Genomic DNA, 23611 nt, shown 5'->3' with positions numbered 1-23611 from the left:
TGGGACCCTCGCCTGCTGCCGGGGATCGAACCGGCGCTGCAGAGGCTGCAGGCAGCTTCGCAGCCCAGCGCTCAACCACTGCGCCACCAGGGGAGGCCCAGGGACGGGACTTTTTAAAAATATCACTTCCCCTTTCCTCAGTGCTGCAGTCCAAGGAAGATCATGGAGCATAGACTGGACTTGGGGCATGTGCATGGGGTGAATGAGCAGCTGGAGAGGAGGAGAGAAGGTATAATGGAGGGACAGGCCATCGGCTCCAAACCCTTGCCCTTTCTGTGCTTGAGATGCAGTGATCTCTCTCTTCTCTCTCTCTCTCTCTCTCTCTCTCTCTGTGTGTGTGTGTGTTTTGGTTTTGTTGTTTGGGAGGGGTTGAAATTCACATAACTTGAAATTAACCATTTTAAAGTATTCAATTCCATTGCATTTAGCATATTCACAGTATTGTGCAAATACTGCCATGCTGCACTTTCAAGCATTTCATATCCCCAAAAGAACATTCTGTAACTATTGAACTCCCCACCCCCAGTCCTCAGCAACCACCAATCTGCTTTCCGTCCCGAAGGGTTTATTTATTCTGGAAATTTCATCAAAATGGAGTCATAGAATATGTGACCTTTTTTCTGATTCCTTGCACTTCGAGTAATGTTTTCAAAGTTCATCCATGTGGTAGCATGAATCAATACCTCATTGCTTTTTATGACTAATAGTCCATTGTATGGATACGCCACTTTTTATTTACCTGTTCTGTGATGATATTTGGGCTATTTCCACCTTTTGGCTGTTGTGAATATTGTTGCTATGAGCATGCCTGTATGTATTTTTGTTAAACACCTACTTTCAGTTCTTCTGTGCGGAGACCCAGGAGTGGAATTGCTGGGCCCTGTGGTAATTTTGTTAATGAGTTGTGTTTGGAGTTGGTATATCAGGCCAGATGTCAGGTTTTGGGTGGGAGGATGGTGGATCATGGTGCTGGCAGTGGTAGGAGGTTTGGATGACACTGCCCAAGTCCAGCTTCTCCTCAGGATGGAGAGAAGTGGAGTCTCAGGCCACTAAGTGTGGCAAACACTGTGTGTCACTGTGACGTGGTGCCAGAGGGGTCATGCCGTGTTGAACTTTGATCTTACTTTTTTCCTTTTTTGTCTTAACTGCCAAACTGCCAAGGAGTAGATAAGATGGTGTCCTGCATACATATTGTTGGGAGGAAGACTGAGTGTATATAGGAATTGAAGGCAAGACCCGTGAGGAGATAGCAGTTGCACCCCATAGTGGTGAGGGGTTTGGGGAGGACCTGAGGTGGGGCCAAAAGAGGATCCTGGGTTGGAGGAATGGAAATGACTTTAATTGTTCTGTTTGCTAATCTAGTACCAGTTTTCAAACTTCATTCTTTAGCATTAAAACACAGAGCCCCTAAGCAGAAGGTGGAACTCATTATATGAAGGCAAGGAGAGACCCGTCCTCACTGCTCCCCAACCCTGAGTTCTGGGTGTTGTTGATCTGACCTTTTGTCTTGCATTGATAGTTTTAATAGAATGAGATGTTTTATGTATACAAACAACATAAGTAGCATATATATGCAGTATTCACGTAGTCTGAATCTAAATAACAAAATGAACATTACACATCTGCCATCCAACTTAGGACAGACCACTCCTCCCCCAACCTGCCCCCCAGGGTTAACCCAGAAGGTTTATAGGGCCAGGAGTGCAAATGCAGCTTAGAGCACTGGACATTGTTCTTAAAGATAGTGAAAGTTAAAAGCTGTTCCAGAGAATATGGCGCAAAGCCCATTTCTTTTTTTTTTTTTTAAAGATTTATTTTATTTATACAAGAACCGGGGTACAAGCCAGTTGCGCGGGAGGGTGAGAGGATTCACCGGAGACAGAGTGGGGAACAGAACAGGCAGATTGACTGAAATACACTGCTGAGGGGAGCAGCGGGCGAGACAAGAGAGGTCTGCCACGCCATGTGGGTTGCTCCGCGGCCCGCGGGGATGGAACTGGGACTGCAAAGGCTGCGGACAGCTTCACAGCGCTGCACTCAACTGACTGCGCCACCAGGGAGGCCCAAAGCCCATTTCTGTGAGAGTTTTTCCATCTCCCCAGCCCTTCAGAGGCTCGCGGGAAGAATTCCTGTGGCGGCACAGGGTGCTTGATGTTTCTGCCTCTGTTACTGGCTGGGATCCAGGGCAGGGGCCCACAGCAGGTGACAGCTTTGTGGCACCCAGTCCCTGTCCAGGGCCAGGGCTTCTCTCCATGCAGAGGTTGCACTGAGAGGAAGGTTTCCCTGCCCAGCTGTGTCAGGAGTCTGTTCCATTTCTAGATACACTATAAGGCAGTTCTGGGAGCAAGTCTGATGTAAGTCGCTTCCTTTTAAGGTAGTGGTGTTGAGGAGAAAGGACTCAGAGTAGAAACCAGGAGACAGACTTGAAGGATCCGGTGCATTGGGGTGGAGGTGTGCCAGAGAAGTGTAATCAGACTAGGGTGCCACAAGAGAAGCAGGGATGGTGTGGGGGCAGGAGGAGCCAGTCACAGAGTTGAGGACATGTTGGGAGAGTTTGATCAGTGGTTCTGAGATCCCTGTATGCTTTTGATTATTGAGGCCCTCAACAAGCTTTGGTATACCTGGGTTATGTCTATGGTATTTAATGCATTAGAAATTAAAACTGAGAGATCAAATATTTATTAATTCATTTAAAAATAAAATAAACCTGTCACATGGTCACATAACCTTTCCAAAATTTTGTTGAGGAGAGCTATATTATTTACCTTTTTGCAATCTCTAACATCTGTCATCATGAAAGACAGCTACTACATTCTACTTTCTTCTGCATCCAGTCTTTTGCGATATGTCATGCAGCCTCTAGGAAACGGTATTAGTGACAGAATGAGAGTGAAAAGGGCAAATGATGACTCAGTATTTTTATGAAAATAGTTTTGGCTCACAGACCTCCAGCAGAATCTCGGGGACTGCCACACTTTCATAACTATCGGTCCAGCCCAAGTTGGGCCATTTGCTTGAAGACCCCAAAAGCCTTGATAGAGAGACAGTGAGGACAGATGTCATGGAGCTGGTGCAGGTGCAGTATCTGGGCAGCAGTTGAGGTAGCACTGGGAATGAGACATGGGGTGGGCAGCAGGTCAAAGGGCTGCTGTGAGGAGTTCCTGCCTTCTTTCTGTAACTGGCATGTTTCCGAGCTGGCTCACCCTGACTTGCTGCCTCCAAGGGCTTTCTGAGGAACAAATGAAGTGTGGGTAAGGCAGTGCGTGGCACTTAGTAGTGACTTGACATGAAAACAGTGGGGTAGGTTTCATTCCCTTGACTCTACAGTCTGACACTTTGCTTTTACCATTCACCACTATATTCTGCAACTCTCTGAAGGGAGGAGGTCAAAGAGGACTGGAATGTTTTAGTGTGGAGACTAGAGTAGCTGCAGACAGGGCCAGTGGCTGGGAAGGTGTGGGAATCGAGAGGCAGCCAAGAACTAGCAGTCTGGAGGCAGGCAATTCTCCTTGAGGCTCTGTGCTCATTTGCTTTGCAGCTGGAAATCGAGACCTCTGTGTTTTCATTGAGTGGTATTTGATAATTTCCAAGACTCCATCCCACAGCCTATCCTGGAGCTTGGTGCTTGGACACTGAATTGGAGACCTGACAGTAGCCCTCTCCTTGGAGATACAGGGTTGGAACTTGACACGAGGTTGGAAGGCAGGGTGGAGAGAGCAATTGGGACTCCTCTGTCTAGGAGTGATGGTCAGGCTTGAGCCTGACCATCTCAGTGTAGCCTGCCTATACATCTCAGTGTATAGGCAGAAAGGGGGCCCAAGGGGATCTGGGAGATCCTCAGAGGTCTCAGGTGACACGATTGGGATGTTTTTTGGACTTGGATCAGCTCCAGAATCTCCCTCAGGAAAATTAATCTCTCAGATTAAAATGATTCTCTACCAGGTTCTGCCCCTTGGATTTGGTTATTGGACAGGAATTTTGATGTCTTTAATATTAAATGAGCGCGTTATCCCCATCAACTCAGATCTTTTAGTTATATCACAGTTTTTGTTAGGACATTTTTTTTTGTATGTATAGCATCTGTTAAGGAAAATATTTTCCCTGCTCCTTTCTCCTCTGCTCACCACTCCTCCCTCCCCAGCCCGTCTGTGTCCTCTTTGGTGGGAAATCTTTGTGGCAAGGTCTGTCTAGGTTTCCTTTGGGAGGTTTTCAGCTTGAGCTTGGTTTATATAACTGGAGTGACCCAACTCCCACTCTGCTTTCAGGGAGCCTCTCAGGAACCCTCTTCTAGCACCCACTTCAGCCCTTTTCCTTTTTTTTGACCTTTCAGGAGCTAATTGTCCAGACTTAACATTGATAGGTGGTTTCTACCTTTTTGGTTTCTCTTAAGAAGGTTATTTAAAAATAGTCATCAAACTTATACACAGATGTTCACAGCCATCAAAAGGTAAAAACAACCCCAGTGTCCAGCAGTGGAGAATGGATAAACAAATAGTCATGTTCATGCAGTGAGATGTTTGGCCACAGAATGAAAGAAGTACTAACACACTGCAACATAGAGAAACCTTGAAAATGTTAGGCTAAGTGAAAGAAGCCAGTCACAAAAGACCACACACTGATTCCATTTGTATGAAATATCCAGAGGAGGCAAATCTATAGAGCCTGGGGTTGCCAGGGGTTGGAGTATGATGGGGGACAGAGGCTTGGGGAGTGATAGCTAAGGAGTACAAGATTTCTTTTTGGGGTGACAGAAATGTTCTACAGTTGTGGGGATAGATGCCTGCAAATCATTGAATTACATACTGTAAATGAGTGAATTATGTGGTATATGGATTATGCTTCAAAAATGTTCTTACAGAAATACCTCCAGTTACTACCCCCACCTCATTTTTGGTTTGTGTCTTTTGATTTGTGTTGCAATTCACTTTTTGCCAAACCATTGTTTTCTTGTTTGACATTTTCTACCCATATGTGACTAGTGTGACTAATACCACCATTTCCACCTCTATTCTGCTTTCCTTCTTAGATATCCCAGTTCCTAAGAACTCACTGGACATGGTGCTGGCCTCTCCCTCACATCTGCCCACAAGTGCATGTGTATGCATACCTATGCACACAGCCTAGGGTCAGCTGTGGTCAGGTGTATGGTAGCAGTGTAGAACATGTTCTGTGCCAAAACCAACATTATTTTAGAACTCTGGGTCTTGTTTCACCAAATATTTATTGTCTTTGCTTCTATCTTGTGCCACTTCTGATTTGGCAGAAGGCTGGAACTGTTAGGTTGTCTCAATGTTTGGGGCCTCTGAGATAACTACTGAGGAGTGGGCCTTGAAGATGCCAGACCTCATGGAATTTTGGGATGTGCTCATGTTTTGGGAGATGTCTTGACCCACCCTGCCACCCATAACACGCTTCCAGCTGTCCAGCCACCTCCTCTGGGGGCAAGCATGAAGCTCTGCACTTGCTGTCTGCCTTACGCTGGTTCAGCTGTGCCAGCTTTTCTCAAACTGTTTCCTGACTTCAGTTTCTAAAGTTGATCTGTTCGTTCCTCTTAGAAGTTTTTCCTAGATCCCTCCTCTCTGTTCTTTGATACTGAGTTCTTTTCCCTTCTCGCCACTTTTTGTGCTTTGTCTCATTGTGGGAATTCTCAATGGCATCGTCATATTTGCACTGATGTCTTTGTGTCTGGTCTTTGGCAGCAAAGGTTGATAAATTGTATTTTTTTTGAGTTCTGGAGCCATGTGACCTGGTATACTTAATAGGGTCCTAATTTATTCCCCCAAATATCCCAGTTCGGATGATAAATTACAGGGTTACCTTACTTATGAAACTCTGCTTTCCCTGGGATGTGGAAGAGGGGAAAATCTGCACTCACACTATCTTTGCACAAGTAACAAAGACTCTTCCTTCTAGGGAAGAGCCCTGAGATTTCCATTAGCTCCCCGAATGCCTTAGCAATCATAGTAAGTTGCCTTGCTGGGTGGTGGATCTTTGGAAAGGTGATTTGTGGTTGGTCCCTCGTGTAGTGAGTGATGAACTCCTTACAGCTGTCATACTTTGGAGCCACATATAGACCATAGCACTGCCCACAGGGCTGTCTGGAGAATGGTGTGCAGTCAGGACCACCACCACCCCCCAGGATAGTACCCGCCTTGGGGAATACACTTCCTTCCAGGACAGTCAGCCTTTACTTTTGGGAGTGGCTCACTAACATGGAGAGGTGGTGTCAAGTGTTTAAGAACCAGAAATGAGGGCCTCCCCTGGTGGTGCAGGTGGTTGAGCACTGTGCTGTGAAACTGTCCACAGCCTCTTCAGCATGGGTTCGATCCCGGCTGGCCGGTGAGGGTCCCACATGGCACGGCAGACCTCTCCTGTCTCGCCCGCTGCTCCCCTCAGCAGTGTGTTTCGTCAGTCTGCCTGTTCTGTTCCCCGCTCTGTCTCCGGTGAATCCCTCTCACCCTTCCGTGCATCTGGTCTGTACCCTGGATCTTCTATATATAAATAAATAAATCTTTAAAAAAAAAAAAAAAAAAGAACCAGAAATGAGGCCAGGTGGCCTTGGTCAAGTCATGTTTCTGCCAATTGCCTGCTTGGTGGCCTTAGACAGGTCACTTAACCTCTGTGCACCTTGTTTCCTTGTGTATTAAATGGAGATAGTAATGGCACATACCTTGGAGATTTGTTGTGAAGATTGAGGAATAAGTGATGTGAAGTACCTCAAGCAGTGACCGACCTTGTAAGCTGTGGGTATTCATGGATCTGATGACAGTGGGAAGCAGGACAGATGCGACTCAGAGAGAAAACTGATAGGTATTTTATACAGACTCCCCAGAGTGCTCACTTGGATCGAGTATGTGTCCTCTAGATCAGCAGCCTTTCTCACTGGGACAGCCAGACTTTTGTTTCATATGGCCTGGGTCCTGATCATGTTGAATCTACAGTGGCTGAGAACAGTTGTGAGTATCTTTGTGGACTTTCAAAGGCATATGACAGGCCTTGGAGGCTCATGGTTTCTATACTGAGGACTATAGTTTGGGTCCAGAACTAAATGGCTACAAAGCAAAAGGACAGTATTCTGTGGGGCTTAAGACCCCAGACAAGTCATGGAGAAGAGCCCTGGCATGCTTTGCAGGGACAAGCTTGAATGTGGCCTCTTGAGGGGTCTGTGATGATGGTCAACAATAGTTGGTCCTGGCAGGTTTGTTCTAGAAGAGAAGTCCCACTTGCCTGGGACTCCTTGACCCTACCAGGCATGGTCACATGAGTGCTGACCTCTAATATAGGTCAAGAAGGTGGGCACATGGCTCTGCTAAAAGGCTTTCCCTACAGCATGCTTGGACTTAAAGTTGTCTGGTCCTCTGCTGTCCGTCTAGGTGGCCGCAGGACAGTGAGGCATGACATGGGTAAGGCCTGAGTCCAACTTGAACATGTGCTCACAGCTCCTTTCACTGACTTACATCTAAACATTGCAGAAAAGACAGGTGACCTTGAATTCTCCCATGATTTACAAGCTTACAAGTATGGTCAGATGGCTGCTACCCAGTCATCTTTTCTCATTTTAGAATTAAAATACAGAAAAAATATCAAACAGTCTGCTCTAAGTATTAAAATGTTTCCACAGAACTCCTTTGGAAAAAAAAGCGGGGGCCGAGGGAGGGCAGGGGCAAGGAACCAACCTCAAAACCACAGAAGATGTATTTTTGTAATTTTTACCACATTTTGCCCATAGGTCTTTCGATGAATCCTCTACCAAAGGGCCATTTGCCTACATAGCCTATTGGGAGTGCAGTTCCCCAACCCTCACCTTTGAACCGGAAAGTCTTTGCCCCAAGAATCTCCTCTGAACTGGGAGACTGGCCCCCACACTATGGATCTTTCTTTAGGACCATATGGGACCTTGCTTTCTGAAAAACTTTCCTGGGCATGGTCACTCTGCTTGAGCTCAGGCTTTTAGCCTGGTGTGAGGGAGCCTGGGTGCTGCCCCTACCCTCAGAAAAGGGGTCCTGAGATCCTTCCAGACTCATCACAAATACTCTGCAATCTGCCTCTTACACTACTCTGGGACCTCCACTTCTCACCTTCCCTGTGGAGTTTACTTCTCTGAGAACTGCTGACCCCAAGCCCTGCCCTCAGCTTGGTTTGCACGCCAGCTGTGTGCACACCACAGTGTAGCTACTGAGATGTTGCCCCTGACTCTGAGGCATTGACTGTTCGGTGGCCTAGTATGTCTTACGTAACTTAAAAATATGCTATAGAAAGGATATGTGTATTTTTATATTGTAGATGGTGGAACTGAGATTCATGGGGATACTCTCTTGCCCTGGATACTGGGGCACATAATGACTAAGTCGTGGAGCTAGAATCTTAACTTAGCCATTCCCTTGTTGGATGTGGATGTCCTCCCATATCATGAATGGGACTTTTTGCCTCTCTGTGTTATTTCTTTGGGTTACTGGGCTAGGAACATGGCACCATTTTGCTTTTGCCACACATGGCCACACTGCTACCCTCTGAGAGTGTGCCTTGTCTTATAGCTCTTATGCCTTTTGTCTTTGCCAGCATCGTGTGCACTTGGTGGCGTGCCTGGGGATTGATTCCACGAAGAGAGACTTGCCCACAGGCTCAGTCTGTCTGCTGGCCCTTCAGTGCCCCAGCCTTGGCTGCTGAACAGTACTTACTAGTGACCTAGGTGCTCCATGTTGGGGGGGGGGGTCAGTGATGTGGCCTAGACTCACCCAGGTCTTCACTGGGAGAACAACCAGGGAGCAGTTCCACTCTCAGCAGTGTGGCCCTGACTGATGTGTGTCCACTGGTTCATTCTCAGCTTTGTTTTTCATCACCGCAGCCCTCCTTTGTACTGGGCACTTAGATGGTCATGACTCCTGTCGTGAGGTCTTGTAAAAGAGAAGAAACAGTGATGGGCTGGGGTGGGAGATAGATCTTGGAGGGTAAGTTGCCAGCAGGATACATGAAGAGCCATCCATGTAGGAATTGCTGGTGCAAAGTCCAGAGACCTGAAATAAAATTTTCTTTCCACTGGGAGATAAAAGTGAAACAGCAGTTTGGAAGAGGGGGAGGCGGGAGTGTTCTGGATTAAGGGCAGTTTCAGCCACTGTAAATTCTCAGTAAACAGATGAATTTGGATTGGTTACAGTACTTGAAGGGGCATGGGATTTTGAGGGGACCTGTATAGGGATAGTGACTCCCCTATTCCATGGAGTCGAAGGTATTTGTATGTGGAATGTGAACTTTGGAAGGTGAGGAGGCACCATTCTGTAGATGGCCTTCAGGATAGGGTGATGGCACCTTTATCAGGGGAGGGATGGTTAAGACCCACATTTTTGCAGCTATAGTTTTGGGTGCTTCCTCTTCAGTTCTGTATTGCACAATATGTCTGACTCCCTTACTCAAAGCCATGTTCACTCAGGGTAAATCTGAGGGGACAGGAAAAGCAAGATTAACCACCTATTAGAAATCCTACCAGCGACTTCCTCTTCCCACTCTTTGAGCCACAGACAGGCCACATGAGACTGAGTGCCCAGCATGTAAAGTTCTGGATGCCGTGGAGCTGGCTGTGATGGGTGGCTGTGTCCACAGGCCTGTGTGTTTCTGGGAAGCATCAGTGTGGCAACCTGACAATGCTGTATAAAGCAGGCCAGGACTTTTGCTCCATCCCTGCCTGTGACCCGCCCATTTGGCCCGAGTTGAGACAGTTGGGCTTTCCCTGATGCAACCCAGGACTGCCCAAAGAGGGAGAGGGGATGGAATGGAGGAACCTCATTGTGGTCAAGTAGGCAGAAAAGAGGGTGTGTTGTGTGTGTGTGCATGCGCATGTGCAGCCCCCAGGAGATGCTTTGGAAAGGTCACTGGAGCTCATACAGCACAGCTGAGGACCATGTACTTTGGCTTGCCTTTGCTGCTGGAACTCCTGCACTCTAGGGCTGTGGTGGATCCCCCTTCCAGTGTTAAATGCCTGCGTATGGGTAGGAAGTATTTGTGCAGATAACATTTTTGTTTTTTAATAAAACTTTTAATTTTGGGATAGTTGTCATTACCCATTATAAGAAATAAGTCCATTTTCCCCCAATGGTGATATCTTGTAAAATTATGGATCAGTATCACGGCCAGGATATTGATGTCCGTGCAGACAGGATGAGGGGCACATCTATTCCCACAAGGCCCCTCGCCCCACACCTGCCTCCCACCACCACTGACTGTCACCCCTGGCAACCGAGAGTCTGTTCTCCATTTCTATAAATCCCACATTTCAAGAATGTACTGTGAGTGGAGTCATCTGTAACTTTTGGGGATTGGCTTTTGTCACTCATAAATTCTTGAGAGATTCATCCAGGTTGTGTGTGTCAATCATCTGTTCCTTGTTAGTGCTGCGTAGTATTCCACGTGTCCACGCACCACAGTGTGTTCAGCCATTGGCCCGTGAGAACACCTGAGCTGCTTCCAGTTTGGGAAAATAAAGCTGGTATCAGCACTTCTCTACCCTTTGTGTGTGAATGGAATGGAAGCTTTCACTTTTCTGAAGTACCCAGGAGTGCAATTCCATGGTATTTGCAAGTTTAGTTTTTTAAGAAACCGCCATTTTTCAAGAGTGAATATACCATTTTCCATTCCCTCCAGCAGTGGATAAGTGATATACTTCCTTCACGTCTTTGCCAACATTTGGTGTTGTCATCCTGTTTTATTTTAGTCATTTTGATGGATGTGTAGTAATAGCTTTGGTTTTAATCATTTCCCTAGACGCTGATGATAACATCTTTTCATGTGTTTATTTGCCAGATGTATACCTTGGAAAATTTTTTTTTGAATTTTTATTGAGGTAACATTGGTTGACATTATTGTTTGTATTTTGGAAGTGTTGCCATAAGTTCTTCAGGTATTGTTGCCATAACACACCCACCACCAAAGCTCCCAAGTCCACCACCAGAGTCCATTATGCTCCCTCCCTGTGAAATGTTTACTATTGAGTTTCAAGAGGTCTTTATGTATTCAGGATACTAGTCCTTTTGTTAAATACATGGTTTGCAAATATTTTATCACACTCTGGGCCTTATCATTTTACCTTCCTAATAGGGCATTTTGCAGAGAAAAATTTTAAATTTTAATGAAGTTCAATTTGCCCATTTAACTTTGTGTTTGATTTTGAGTTAGTTTTAATTTAAGGTTGAGCTTTGTTTTTGCCTGTGGAGGTCCAGTTGTTTCAGCACCATTGATTTGCTTTAGCCCTTTGTTAAAGATTGCATTGGGCATATTTGTGGCTCTTTTTCTATGCTCTCTATTCCATTCATCCGTGTGTCTAACCTTCCATGAATTCCACAAAATCTTGATTACTGTGGCTGTATAATAACTTTTCTGATCAGGTATACAGGTTCCTTGCTCTCTATTCTTTTTTCAAGTCTGCTGTTTTGATAGCAGATTTTCTCTCAACCTGTGTATCAGTTTAGGGGATAATCAGTGTCTTAGGATCTTCTAGGCTATAATTCAGTATGTGTTTCCATTTTTTTGACATCTTTGATTGTTTAAGTATTTAATTTTTTTAAAGATTTATTTATTTTATACAAGAACTGGGGTACAGGTCAGAGTCATGGGAGGGTGAGAGAATTCACCAGAGACAGAGCTGGGAGCACAACAGGCAGACGGACCAAAGACACTGCCGAGGAGAGCAGCCTGCAAGGCAGAAGAGGTCTGCTGTGCCATGTGGGTTTCTCTCTGGCCAGCCGGGAATTGAACCCACGCTGCAGAGGCTGCAGACAGCTTCACAGTGCTCCACCCGCTGTGCCACCGGGGAGGCCCTAACTATTTAATTTTTAAAGTGATGTAAATGATACTATAATTTTGGTGTCCACATATGTTTATAGAAACTAGCAATGTGTATGCAATCTTATATCCTGCATCCCAGCTGAACTATTTCTAATTTTTGTAGATCCCTTATGATTTTTCTATATAATTATATCACCTGTAAATATTTTATTTCTTTTTCCTGATCTGCATGCCTTTTATTTCCTTTCCTGCTTTATTGCACTGGCTAGAAATTGCAACACTGTGTTAATGTCTTGCCTAGTTCCCAGTCTAGAGGTAAACATTTAGTCTTTCACCATTCACTGTTACATATAATATTAACTGTAGGTTTTTTGTAGGTATTCTTTGTCAGTCAAGGAAATTCCCTTCTATTTTTCCTAGAGGATTTTCTTTTTTGATCATGAATAGATACTGCATTTTTTGTCAAATGCTCTTTTCTGCATTCATTGATGTGTTGACAGGTATCTTTTCCTTTAGCCTGTTAAAATGGTGGATTATGTTGACTTTTTGGAGCATCAAGCCAGTCTTCCATTTCTGGAATACATTCCACTTGTTCATTTTGTATAATTCTTTAAATATATTGCTGGATTGTATTTGCTGATATTTGTTGATACGTTAGGCCAAAATTATTTTTTCTTTTTTCTGATTTTATATATTTTCCTGCTTGAACTTTAAAAAACCAAGTTTTATGATAAATTTTATGATTTATTTGCAGTGTTTTCCTCTTTTAGTGCTTGCTTTTTTTTAACCCCCCCCCCTTTTTTTTGTTAGTGCTTGCTTTAAGCGTTACATTATATATACACAACTTATCATAATCTACTGGTGGTGTCATTTTACCAGTTTAAGTAAAAGGAGTACTTCCCTGTATATCCTTTTATTCTTTCCTATGTAACTGTCTCAAGTATTTCCTGTACATAATTTAGAACTACATAAGACAGTGTTATAATTTTTACTTCGTCAAACCTATTTTTAGAAACTCAAGAGAAGGAAAACCTAACTACCTGTGTTTTTGCTTACTGTGCTCTGGCCTCCTTTTTGAAGATTGAAGATTCCTCTTTTATCATTTCCTTTCTTTTTAGAGAACTCCCACTATCCATTTTTTTTTTTTTTATATAGAGGCATGTTTTTTAAATTTATTTATTTATTTTGTTTGTTTGTTTGTTTTGTTTATACAAGCACTGGGTACAGTCAGAAGCACGGGAGGGTGAGAGAATTCACCAGAGCCAGAGTGGGGAGCAGAGCAGGCAGAAGGACTGAAGTACACTGCTGAGGGAAGCAGCGGGCGGCAGGAGAGGTCTGCGCGCCATGTGGGACCCTCCTCTGGTGGCCGGGGAGCAGCTGGGGATCGAACCGGCGCTGCAGCAGCGGGCAGCTTCGCAACCCAGCGCTCAACCGCTGCGCCACCTGGGAGGCCCCCACTATCCATTTTTAAAGGTTGGTCTGCTAACAAATTCTCTTTAGTTTTTCTTCATCTGAAACTATCTTTATTTCCCTTTCATTCCTGAAGGATGTTTTCCCTGATATAGGATCCTGGTGTGACGGTTGTTTTCTTTTAGTACTTGAAAAGTATCTGCCATTTTCCTCTGGCCTCTGTGATTTTGATGGGAGATCCATTGTTGTATTTGGTTTTTTCATATTTATAAGCTGTACTTTTTCTCTGGCTGTTTTTTAAGATTTCTTTTTGTCTTTAGTATTCACAAATTTAATTATGGTGTGTCTTTTTGTGAATTTCTTTGGGTTTATCTTTTGGAGATCGTGCAACTACGTGAATCTAAAGTCGACATTCTTACCAAATATAAGGGATTTTCAGTCTTTCTTTGAGTCTCCTTTCTGTCTGGCCATCTTTCCCCTCTATTTCCAGTACTCTGATGGCACAAATGTTAGATCTTCTACTACTGCCTCACAGGTCCCTAAGATTCTGTTCTTCTTGTGTTTATTTTTTTTAAGGTCTTGTTTTCTCTCTGTTTTCTGATTGCAGTGTTTCTATTGTTTTGTCTTCCTGTTCACTGATTCTTGGTTCCCATCATTCTGTTGTTAGCCTACCAGTTGAGCTTTTTAATTTCAGTGGTTGTATTTTTCAGTTTCAAAATTTCCATTTTGATTCTTACAGATCCTGTTTCTTTGCTGAGGCTTTCTGCATTCGTTTATTGTAAGCATGATTTCTTGTTGGAACACGTTATCATGGCTGCTTAAAAATCTTTGTCAGGTAATTCTGATGTCTTGTCACCATGGTTTTGGCATCTGTTTATTTGTCTTTGTTCATTCCATTTAGATCCCTCTTCCTAGTTCCTGATATAATGGGGATTTTTCCACTGAAACTGAGCATTTTCATGGCATGTTAGGGGACTCTGGATTGCATTTGACCCTGCCTTTCACTGCTCGAGCAGGGGAAGGGGCCACCACCTTTTACTTTCAGGTGGAGATCAAAGATCAGGTTTCCCACTTGGCTTCCTTTGACACCTGAGGTGAGAGGTTCCTTGTTCTTGCCAGATAGGAGTGGGAGTTCTGGCTCCCCATATGTGCTCTACTGCAGCAAGGAGAGGGAGGGGGCCCTTGTCTGTGCTGGGTGGGGGTGAAAATCCTGGCTTCCTGATACCTCCTTGGTAGGGGTGTTGGAGCACTTCTTAACTGGGCAGGGGAAGTCTAGCCATTGCTGGTGTGGGAAGGGATAGAGCTACATTTCTCTGTGGTTTCTGACTGTAGTCAGGCAGGTATTGCCTTTAGAATTTTCTCTCTTGCCAAGCTCTCTTTTTCCTGGTTCTTCAGCTAGAGAGAGCAACCTTTTGTTGGGGTGCTTTTGGTCTGTGCCCACTGGCATGTCTAGTTTGCCCCATTTCTCTAGTCCCCAGTCAGGGCAGATGAGGCAAAAAGGAAAGCCAGGGGGCTCATCACTGTCATTCCTGGGATCCCAAGTCCCCAGCCTCTCTGCTTGCCCCTCTCTTCCATTCAGAGTCTTCCAATATATACAGTGTTCAGGGTTTTATTGGGCTGTAGTAAGACGAGTAGGAAAAACTTTATGTCTACCTGATTTCTAGTAAGCAGCAGTTACAGGTAACCATTTTTGAAAGGACTTTGGGTTGAAGGGTATGCCCACCAGCAACTTTTCCCAGAGACTAGCCAGAAGCGCAGCCTAGTTTGTTGAAAGGAAAGTAGCTCAAGGCAAGCCCTCATCTGGGAACTTTCACATGAATCTGAACCAGTGTGCTCCCTACCTTGTGCAGGAATGCTTGGAACATAACTCAGGCCCACCCTTTGGGTCTGCAGGATAGCCTGACTTATCCTCAGGGGATCAGATACCTGCCTCTCCTGCCCAGCCACTCGACCAGAAAACAGCAACAGTCCTAGCACACCATAAAGCTTCCAGAGCACACAGTCCTCCTGTGCCAACTTCCTTTTGGAATTTCTGTTTGGATGGCCTGAAGTCTGTTCTTCAGGTTATGATGGGACTCTTAGGAAGAGAATGCCTTGGGGCCTGTCAGAGGGAGGGATGCTGCCTTAGGAAACTGCTTGTGTGTCTTCAGTCCTGTAGTGATAGCTGGTGGGGAAGGCACTTCTGGATTTACTGACACGGATGGTTAGTCAGTCTGAGAAATAGTCACCGAAGCAGTGGCACTTTCTGGGATACCTTCTCATGCCTGTGAGATGAGGGTAGGGCGGCTGAGGCAGGATCCCAGGTTTTCCAAAGAGAAGAAAGCTCAGAGAGAGAGGATTCAAAGACCCAAGACTAATACAGGTGTGCACTGCAGCCTCCCTCAGCAGACCTGCCTAGGGCTGAGGGGGACCAGGGGAAATGAGTTAACACCATCCTAGCCTTCCTAGACTGAAGGCTCTGTTGGGGGGGACACTCACAGTAACATCACTGTGTAGGGAAATGATGTCATTATTACAAATTAAGGAAAGGAGAGATACTTGATAGTGCCAAGGGCTGTCAGAATGGGCTCCTTTAATGAAGGGGCATTTTAATGCAGGCTCAGAGAATGGGCGGGATTGCCAGGTGGAGAAAAGATGATAGAACAGTGCAGAGGCCCAGGCAGAAGAGGAGACTGCAGCAGGGTAGACTGTGCAAAAACAGGTAGAATGGAAGATGCAGTTTGAGAGATGTTCTGGACTTGGCTGTGGCTTGTGGAAAGGGTTACAGAGTCTGGATGTTCTTCCTTTGTAAGAAGCACTGAGTTTATGCAGGGAGCAGCCTGAGCTGTTTTGTAGTATCAGACTGGCCCCTCACTGGCCCACAAAGGCCTGCCTTCCTGCTGGTGCTTCAGCTATACGCAGAGCCCTCTCCACTCCAGGCTATCTTCCTGCATGTGTGTTTTGCAGGTCCTCGCCTCCTAGGCCTCTCACCCCTCCTAGTTGCTTACTCGATGGCAGTGCAGGGTACACGGTACCTCACTCTCTCCCAGTGACCCTATTGCTTCACAGCAGATACATTGTAGTCATCCAGCTGGGACACCAGGTCAGCCCTTTTTTGTAGCTCTTTGTCCTACCTTGTTCTTCCCCTGTCTGACCTGTCCCTGTTCCTTTCTGCTTCCCCTCTGACTTCTGTGTCTGGCACGTTCCAGTTCCCTTCCTACAAACCAGTGGAGCAGCTCATTGCCCTTTGAAACCTTTGTCCCTATCAATTTGTATGAAGTTTCCCAAGTCTGGTTGGGGGCAGAATCACCTGAAAACTTACATAATGATCCCCATCCTTAGGGTTGGGAGAACAACACACATTAGTTTACACTTCCTTTGGACTGTGTGCATAATAGGCAGGAACATTCTCCTATTTATCTTTGCTTTCCCATAGCCTGACAAAGGCCTTGGTAAGTGATTGATTGATTGATTGATTGATTGATTTATGCAAGCACTGGGTACAGTCAGAAGTGCGGGAGGGTGAGAGAATTCACCAGAGCCAGAGCAGGGAGGAGAACAGGCAGAAGGACCGAAGTACACTGCTGAGGGGAACAGTGGGCGGCAGGAGAGGTCAGCCCGCCATGTGAGACCCTCGCCTGGCAGCCGGGGACCGAACCAGCGCTGCAGAGGCTGCGGGCAGCTTTGCAGCCCAGTGTGCAACCGTTGCACCACTGGGGAGGCCCGGTAAGTGATTTAAAAAAACAAAACAAACAAAAAAACAGCTCTATTGAGATCGAGTTCATATACTGTATAATTGACCCGTTTAAAGGATACCATTCAATGATATTTAGTGTATTCCCAGAGTAGTGCAGACATCACCACAATCAATTTTAGAACATTGTATCCCTTAGCTGTCACACTCCTCTCCACCCCAGCCTTCCATCCCCCCATCCCCAGGCAACCACTGACCCACTTTCTAGCACTACAGATTTGCTTTGGTGAATGTTTTTGATGGAATGTGCCAGCCCTTCCTCCCAGAGCACTTGCTTCTTGTCCTGTGCTCTTCATTGGTCCAGCCTCCCCACCTTCTAGGACAACCTGCTCACCCCAGAGTTCAACTCCCTTCAGATGATCTGATAAGGAAGTCATGGCTAAGTGAGGAGTGCTGGCAGGCTCCCTGATGTACATACAGCACACAGTAGGCCTGAGCTGGTATTTGTTGAATGAGTAAGGCTGCTGGCATTGGGCTGGGATGAGATTGTGACTGGGTTCTGAGGGGACATATACCAGCCCGTCAAGTCTCCTGCCTCTTTTGGGGGAAAGGTGAGAATGATATGATTGATAATGTGAAGTTGCCCCAAAGCCCTCCAGCCAGAGGCTAAGAGGTGATATATAATCAAAACTAGAGAGAAATGGAGTAAACCTGGCTTTGGGGCCTAACCTAAGATCATATGTTGGGAAATTAGAGACTGAGAGGCAAAATGGGGAAGTCACCTGGCTCAGGAGACAGACAAGGATTTGTCCTACCCTAGTGCTTACCGCCCCCTATCCCCAATCCTGTGTGGGGCTTTTATGTTATCTGCTGAGTGTGCACATCTCTGACTGGTGCCAGCTTTCTTTTTAGCTTCTGTTTTCCTAGGCAAAAATTCATTCCACATACTCCATGGCCCTTGTGAGCTTGTCCCTTTAATCTCTGCTTCCCTGTCAGACCCCTCTCCTGAGTTTGATGGGAGTCAGTCTCACTTCCTCCTGCCCACTCCATGCCCCTTGCCTGAAGCTCCTCTTACCTGCTTTGTCCACATCCATGAGAAACCAGTGCTTCCCTCCGGGGTCTTGAGGATCCTACGGAAGCCAAGAAAAGAAAATGTTCTTGGCTCTCCTTGATGTTCTGTGACCTCTGGCAAGTGACCTTCCCTCTCTGAGTCATAGATTCCATAGCTATAAAATGAGGTGGTGTGAAGAGGCCTCACAGTTTGGAGTGATGAATAAAAGGCATGTTAAGAGGCCCCCTAAGGTATACCCAGAGATCCCTCTACCTGTGTAAATAGCAGTGAGAGAGTTTGGAGTTTTGCTAACTGTCCTCCAAAGGGTAGTAGGTCAATTGACCTGGTTGTGCCTTTCCAGTCTCACCACCAATTGGGTGTGGCTAAGAAGGGAGGTGGGGCCAGAATATTTGTCTAGGTCTTTTCATTCTTGTTGTGCTCCCACTACAGGATCTTTGGGGGAAGGAGAACTCTTTAGATGTAAATATAATGATAGTTAACAATTATTAACCACAGGCCAGGCACTCATTGTTGTTGTTTTTTCCTTATACTTTTTTGAGATTATAACAATTTGGTAGTTTTGAACATATTTGTATGGTCACACAATTATCCGACTAATTCCAGAACATTTCATCACCCACAAAAAGAAATCCCATACCTGTCAGCAATCACTTCCCATTTCCTTCTCCTTCCAACCCCTAGCAACTACCAAAATGCTTTCTGTCTCTGGATTTGTCTGTTCTGGACACTTAATATAAGAGGAATCATCTTTTTGTTCTTTTGTGACTGTCATTGACTTAGCATAATATCTTCAAGGGTCATCTGTGTTATAGCCTGTATTGGTTGTTCATGCTTTTTTATTGCTAAGTAATATTTCACTGTGTGGCTGAACCACATTTTGTTTATTCATTTATCTGTTGATAGACATTGGGGTTGTTTATACCTTTTGGTGTTTGTGCATAGTGCTGTTATGAAAACTCATGTACAAGTTTTTGTTTAATCACCTGTTTTCCGTTTTCTTGTCTATATGTTCCTAGGAGTGGAATTTGGGGTCATGTGGTAATTCTGTTTTCCTCAGTAGCCATACCCGTTTGCATTCCTGTGCTGTGTTTTACTTGTATCATCTCATCAGTACTCACATAAACTTTATAAGGTATAGATATAATTATAATCATCCTCATCTTTCAGATGGGAGGATTGAAACTCAAAGGGTTTTTTTTAGCCCAAGGTTACACTGTAAGTAAGGTAGTGATTCTTTGACCTGTGTTAGCTTTGATCGCTATGCAGTGTCTTTCCTCCAGGCCCTGTTTTGTGCCATAGGGAAGTTTTTGTCTGTCTGTTTATGTGCCTGGCACATATTGACACTCATGGTTATGGAAGAAAATGCCATTTCCCTCTGATCTTGGTGGCTTGATTAAGAACTTAAGGAGGCATCCATTTATTAGCAGTTCCTGTATTCTGCAATATTTCAGACTGTGTTGTGTTGCTCTCTCCATATCAGAGGTTACAGATCTTCCATGAGCATCTTGCTGTCCAACAAGGAGATTCCCCCTGTAGCTGTGGAATGAGATGCATGGCCTATGTTGAATAGAGGTGACTTCTGTGTCCAGCAAGCACTTGTCATAAACTTGACTCTCTTGTCCAAGGCTGCTGATGACCTGACCTCCTTTTTCTCCTCCAGGCAAAACCCATTTATGGTGGCTGGCTGCTCCTGGCTCCAGATGGTACTGACTTTGACAATCCAGTGCATCGGTCTCGGGTAAGAGCAAACTTTTGGGGTGAGAGGGAATGAAAAGGGGCCTATTCAGGGCATATTGTCAGAATTGAAGAGGGAGATGGGAATATTATAGGTGGATCCTGCAATGGCAGGATCAGCAGGGAATTCCCATTTGATAAACTGATAGGTTCTAAACGAAAATTTTCAATTTTACATTATTATGCTTGGGCCTCCCTTCAAAAGGTGGTGAATCTCTCACATGGTACTGCCAGTTTCTTGGGTCATCTCGAATCTAGAAATGGAAATAGATAAATGGAAAAAGTAAGAGTAGTTCAGCAGATATTGCACTGTGCTAATTAATTAGGCTTCTAGTTCCGTCAGTGTCAAGGCAGCTCCCTCCTTCTTTCCCTTAGGGCCAGGAGCTCAGCAGATAAATGCTTCTGGTAGGGAAGAGAACCTTGAGGGCCAGCTTTGTTTTTGCCACATCTCTTTTGGGGACCTCAGCCCAGTGTGGGTCCCTGCTATGCACAGGCTGCTGGCAGCAACCAGGTCTGAGCTGTGGGGGATAGATTGCCAAACTGGCATTATCCCTTTTCCAGTGTTCTCTTCTGGGTGCTGCCACTCACCCTCTATAAATTGCTTGAACTCTGATTCCTTCCCCATTACTCTGGAGCTCCTCTGCCCTGCCTCTTGGTGTCTACTGCCGCCAGCCTAAATTTCACACTCTGGGCTGGGGTCCTCAGTGGCCCACAGACCTTGTATTGGTGTCTGGGGTCTTTGGGGTACCTTTTGGAATGGGCAGTGACTTCAAAGACAATGAGAACCTTGAAAATGTTTCTTGGAAAGATTCTAGTCCTCTCCCTAGACTCCAGCATGGAACCAGCCTTCTCTGTGTCCTCTTCTCAAGGCCATTTGAATGTCCTGTTCATACCACCAAGGTGGAAGGAAAACAGAAATGACTATGATTCAATGCTCACAATTACCAGGAAGTAGCCCCCTTCCTGTTTAATATTTAGGTCAGACAGAATTGCTATTTCCAGCTTCTGATGGGAAAATCATTATTATAAGTGATATAATTCTGACCCAAAGCAGATAGACATGATATATTAGTTAGTGCTTGTAACCTTTTCGTCAGTAAAAGTATGGCTTTTTTTTTTTAAGCTTTTTGAAATGTTGAAAATAGGTCATGGATTCTCATGATGATCTTTGGGATTCAGGGACCAGCAGTCTCGTGTTCTAGACACTGCTCTTCTCCCCGCAAAAGCAAGGCATATACTCTCAGGGGCTTTTTATTCTGCTGTCAGTGCCCGTGGGCACCCAGTGGCCTGGCCCTTGAGTGGAGCATAGAAGGCAGATGTTTGCAGGTTGGTCACTCCCTGGACATCGTTCCTTCTGGTCTCATGCCTCAGTTTATATCTGTGTTAGTTCCTTACTCCTCAGTAAATTGTGGAGCCCAGGCCTCTTCCCCCAGTCTCCCATTCTCATGGATCATTGGAACAATCCCTTTATAGCAGTTTCCCAGATTTTTTTGAAAATAGGGAATCAATGCCTGGCATTTAATCAAATGAACATTGGCATACATTATGTGAAAAGCTCTGTGAGGGGTACATAGAAAATTCAAAGGGGTGACCAAGATATTGTTTCTGTTCCTGAGGAGCTTGTAAATTAAAAAAAAAAAAAAAAATCTTTTTAAGTCTCAATAACTTGTATAGAAGCACACTGAATGGTTTGGGGCCACTCCCTGGCCTAATCCTGGCTAACAAATCACCATTCTTCTGCCTTGGGTCCCTCTTTTCCTGCCATCTGCCCCAGAAATGGAAGTTCTGGAGCTGGCATTCCTTAGATGTGGTTTGGTCAGATGGGGGCTCAATAAGCAGAGATTCAGGGCCAGACCATCCTGACTACCCGTTCTGTACTCTGTTGCAGAAATGGCAGCGGCGGTTCTTCATCCTCTATGAGCATGGCCTCTTGCGCTACGCCCTGGATGAGATGGTGAGTGTCCTCCACCCACTCCCTGTCGCCAGCCAGGCCCCTTTGTTTTTGCTACATTTGTGCTGTCTGTGAATACGGCAGCTGGTGTTCATGTTTGGGCTTCTATTTGGGTGTTGGGATTTTTTTAAGGAATTCGTAGAGATGGCCCTGAAATGCCAAACCTTTGGTTTGAGGCATCCTCAGTGATCATAAGAAAGAGTAAGTGGTGAGGCAGGAAATCATTTCGGATCAAGGGTGACAGTGTTGGACATGGCCAGAGTGATTGTAGTAGAGGAAAGAACAGGCTATGCATTTGTAAGATGGGGGTGGGGGTGCAGATGGCGCACCCAGCTATTCCTTGTTCTGTTGCTGTCATTGGTTTTGCTTATCCAATTCGGTCATGGTATAATTTTCTTAGCTGGCTTACTTTAGAGGTCTTCCTGGTCATGGGGTCTATGTTCTTCTGGTTACTGAGCAGACAGACTCCTTCCTGCTCTGCCACCCACCTGGTTTTCTGGATAAGTATTTACTATTGTTGATCCAGAGACAAACCCAAAACCAACAAGGTAGAATGGCCTTTTCCCACCCATTTTGTCTCTCTGAAGATTAATCTTTTCTAACTAAACTTTGACCAAATACCAAGCTTTGTAAAGGATTGAATATGGACAATTTGAGCATCTTTTCCTGTACTGTTTGAAGTATGTGTGAGTGAGCACATGTACATGCATACGGGCAAAATTTGAAAATTGGGACTGCCCTGGAAAATTGGATCACACCATGTGATTCCTGACTCACTGACCCTAGGCCCCTCAGAGTCCTTTCCTGTGCTGCACGTGTGAAAGCAGGGATCTGGAAGGGGGAGCAGAGATGGTTCTTTCCAAGGACTTTCTAGACTGTTGGGACACTGGATTTTAGAGTAGATACTCACTTATGTGACTAGGCTATAAGTGGGTTATTTTTATACTTGGGTCCTAATCTTTTGTGAGGTGATGCTGTCTCTTTTGTTTCTAAAATGAATTAATAGGTGTGATGCCTTGTTCTATATTAACTTACCACCTCATTAGGTCCTGCTTTAAAAAATTTTTTTTTCCTTCTCATTTTGTCTGACAAAGCATACTTGTACAGTATGTTCATACAGAGTGTTTTTGCCATGGAAACATCTGTAGTTCAGAGTAGTTTGAGGTGACTGATTGGAGGTGAGTACTGAAGGAATGTTATAATTTGTTAGAGGTAAGAGCAGGACACTCATATCCTTCGGGGAAAGAAACCAAGCCTAGAGTTCCCCCTCTGTGTTCTTGCAACTTGGTTGTCATGTGGACAGTAGCCCTGGGGAGAGAGCTGGGCTCCTAAGAGCCATGAGGTTTACTTTGTCCTCCCTGTGCCTGACTGACCTGTTCTTAAGCCTCACAAACACTAACAATAGAGAAGGGGCCTCAGCAGGTCACTGGATTACATCCAGGCTGGGCTGGGGCCATGATCCATCCCAAAAAAGAGCTTCCTGAACTTTCCTTGGAGACCGATTATTCTGGTCAGGAAATCTTTCTTTAGGTCTAACTGGAGTCCAGCAGAATCCATTATTCCCTTCGGCTCAGTTGCACAAGCACAAAGAGAGTGGCTACTGGGACGCCTTTGTGTCAGCGCAAATGCAGAGCACATGCTGCATCCTAAGCACCGCTCCTAAATAATTGAGACTGTTGAACCATGAGTACTGACACCTTACAGTACATTTTGGTCTCCCAGCAACCTGGATGTTGGTTGGGTATTATTTCATGTGCTTTTGGGGCAGATATGGGACTGTGCTAGCAACATGGAAAAAGAAGCCCCAGGAAAACCTTGGACCACAGAGAGGGCATTGAGGGGATGCCAGAGTTCAGAGTTTTTGGCCATGGTCTACTTTCTGGCAGACATCTTGGAGCTGAAGAGAATGACCTGATGAGATAGGGCTGATCACCCAAACTGGGGACAGTACAACACATTATACCTCCAGGGAATTAAATGTTATTATCTCTCTAGG

At 45.2% G+C, this 23611-nt stretch overlaps 1 protein-coding gene across 2 annotated transcripts in view; it reads left to right on the top strand.

The window, feature by feature from the left end:
• MPRIP (myosin phosphatase Rho interacting protein) overlaps positions 1-23611 on the top strand; it is a 127381-nt gene that overhangs the window by 12394 nt on the left and 91376 nt on the right. For both annotated transcript variants that reach the window (XM_037495344.2, XM_037495343.2), the window contains exons 2-3: positions 19591-19668; positions 21553-21618. In XM_037495344.2, the coding sequence (XP_037351241.1) occupies positions 19591-19668; positions 21553-21618 (144 nt within the window). The remainder of the gene's footprint in view (positions 1-19590; positions 19669-21552; positions 21619-23611) is intronic.

Source organism: Talpa occidentalis, unplaced genomic scaffold (assembly GCF_014898055.3).
Source record: "Talpa occidentalis isolate TD23 unplaced genomic scaffold, MPIMG_talOcc4v2.1 talOcc4.7, whole genome shotgun sequence".
Taxonomy (NCBI): domain Eukaryota; kingdom Metazoa; phylum Chordata; class Mammalia; order Eulipotyphla; family Talpidae; genus Talpa; species Talpa occidentalis.
Note: the sequence above shows the minus strand (reverse complement) of the source record. Positions and strands in the feature narration are given on the sequence as shown.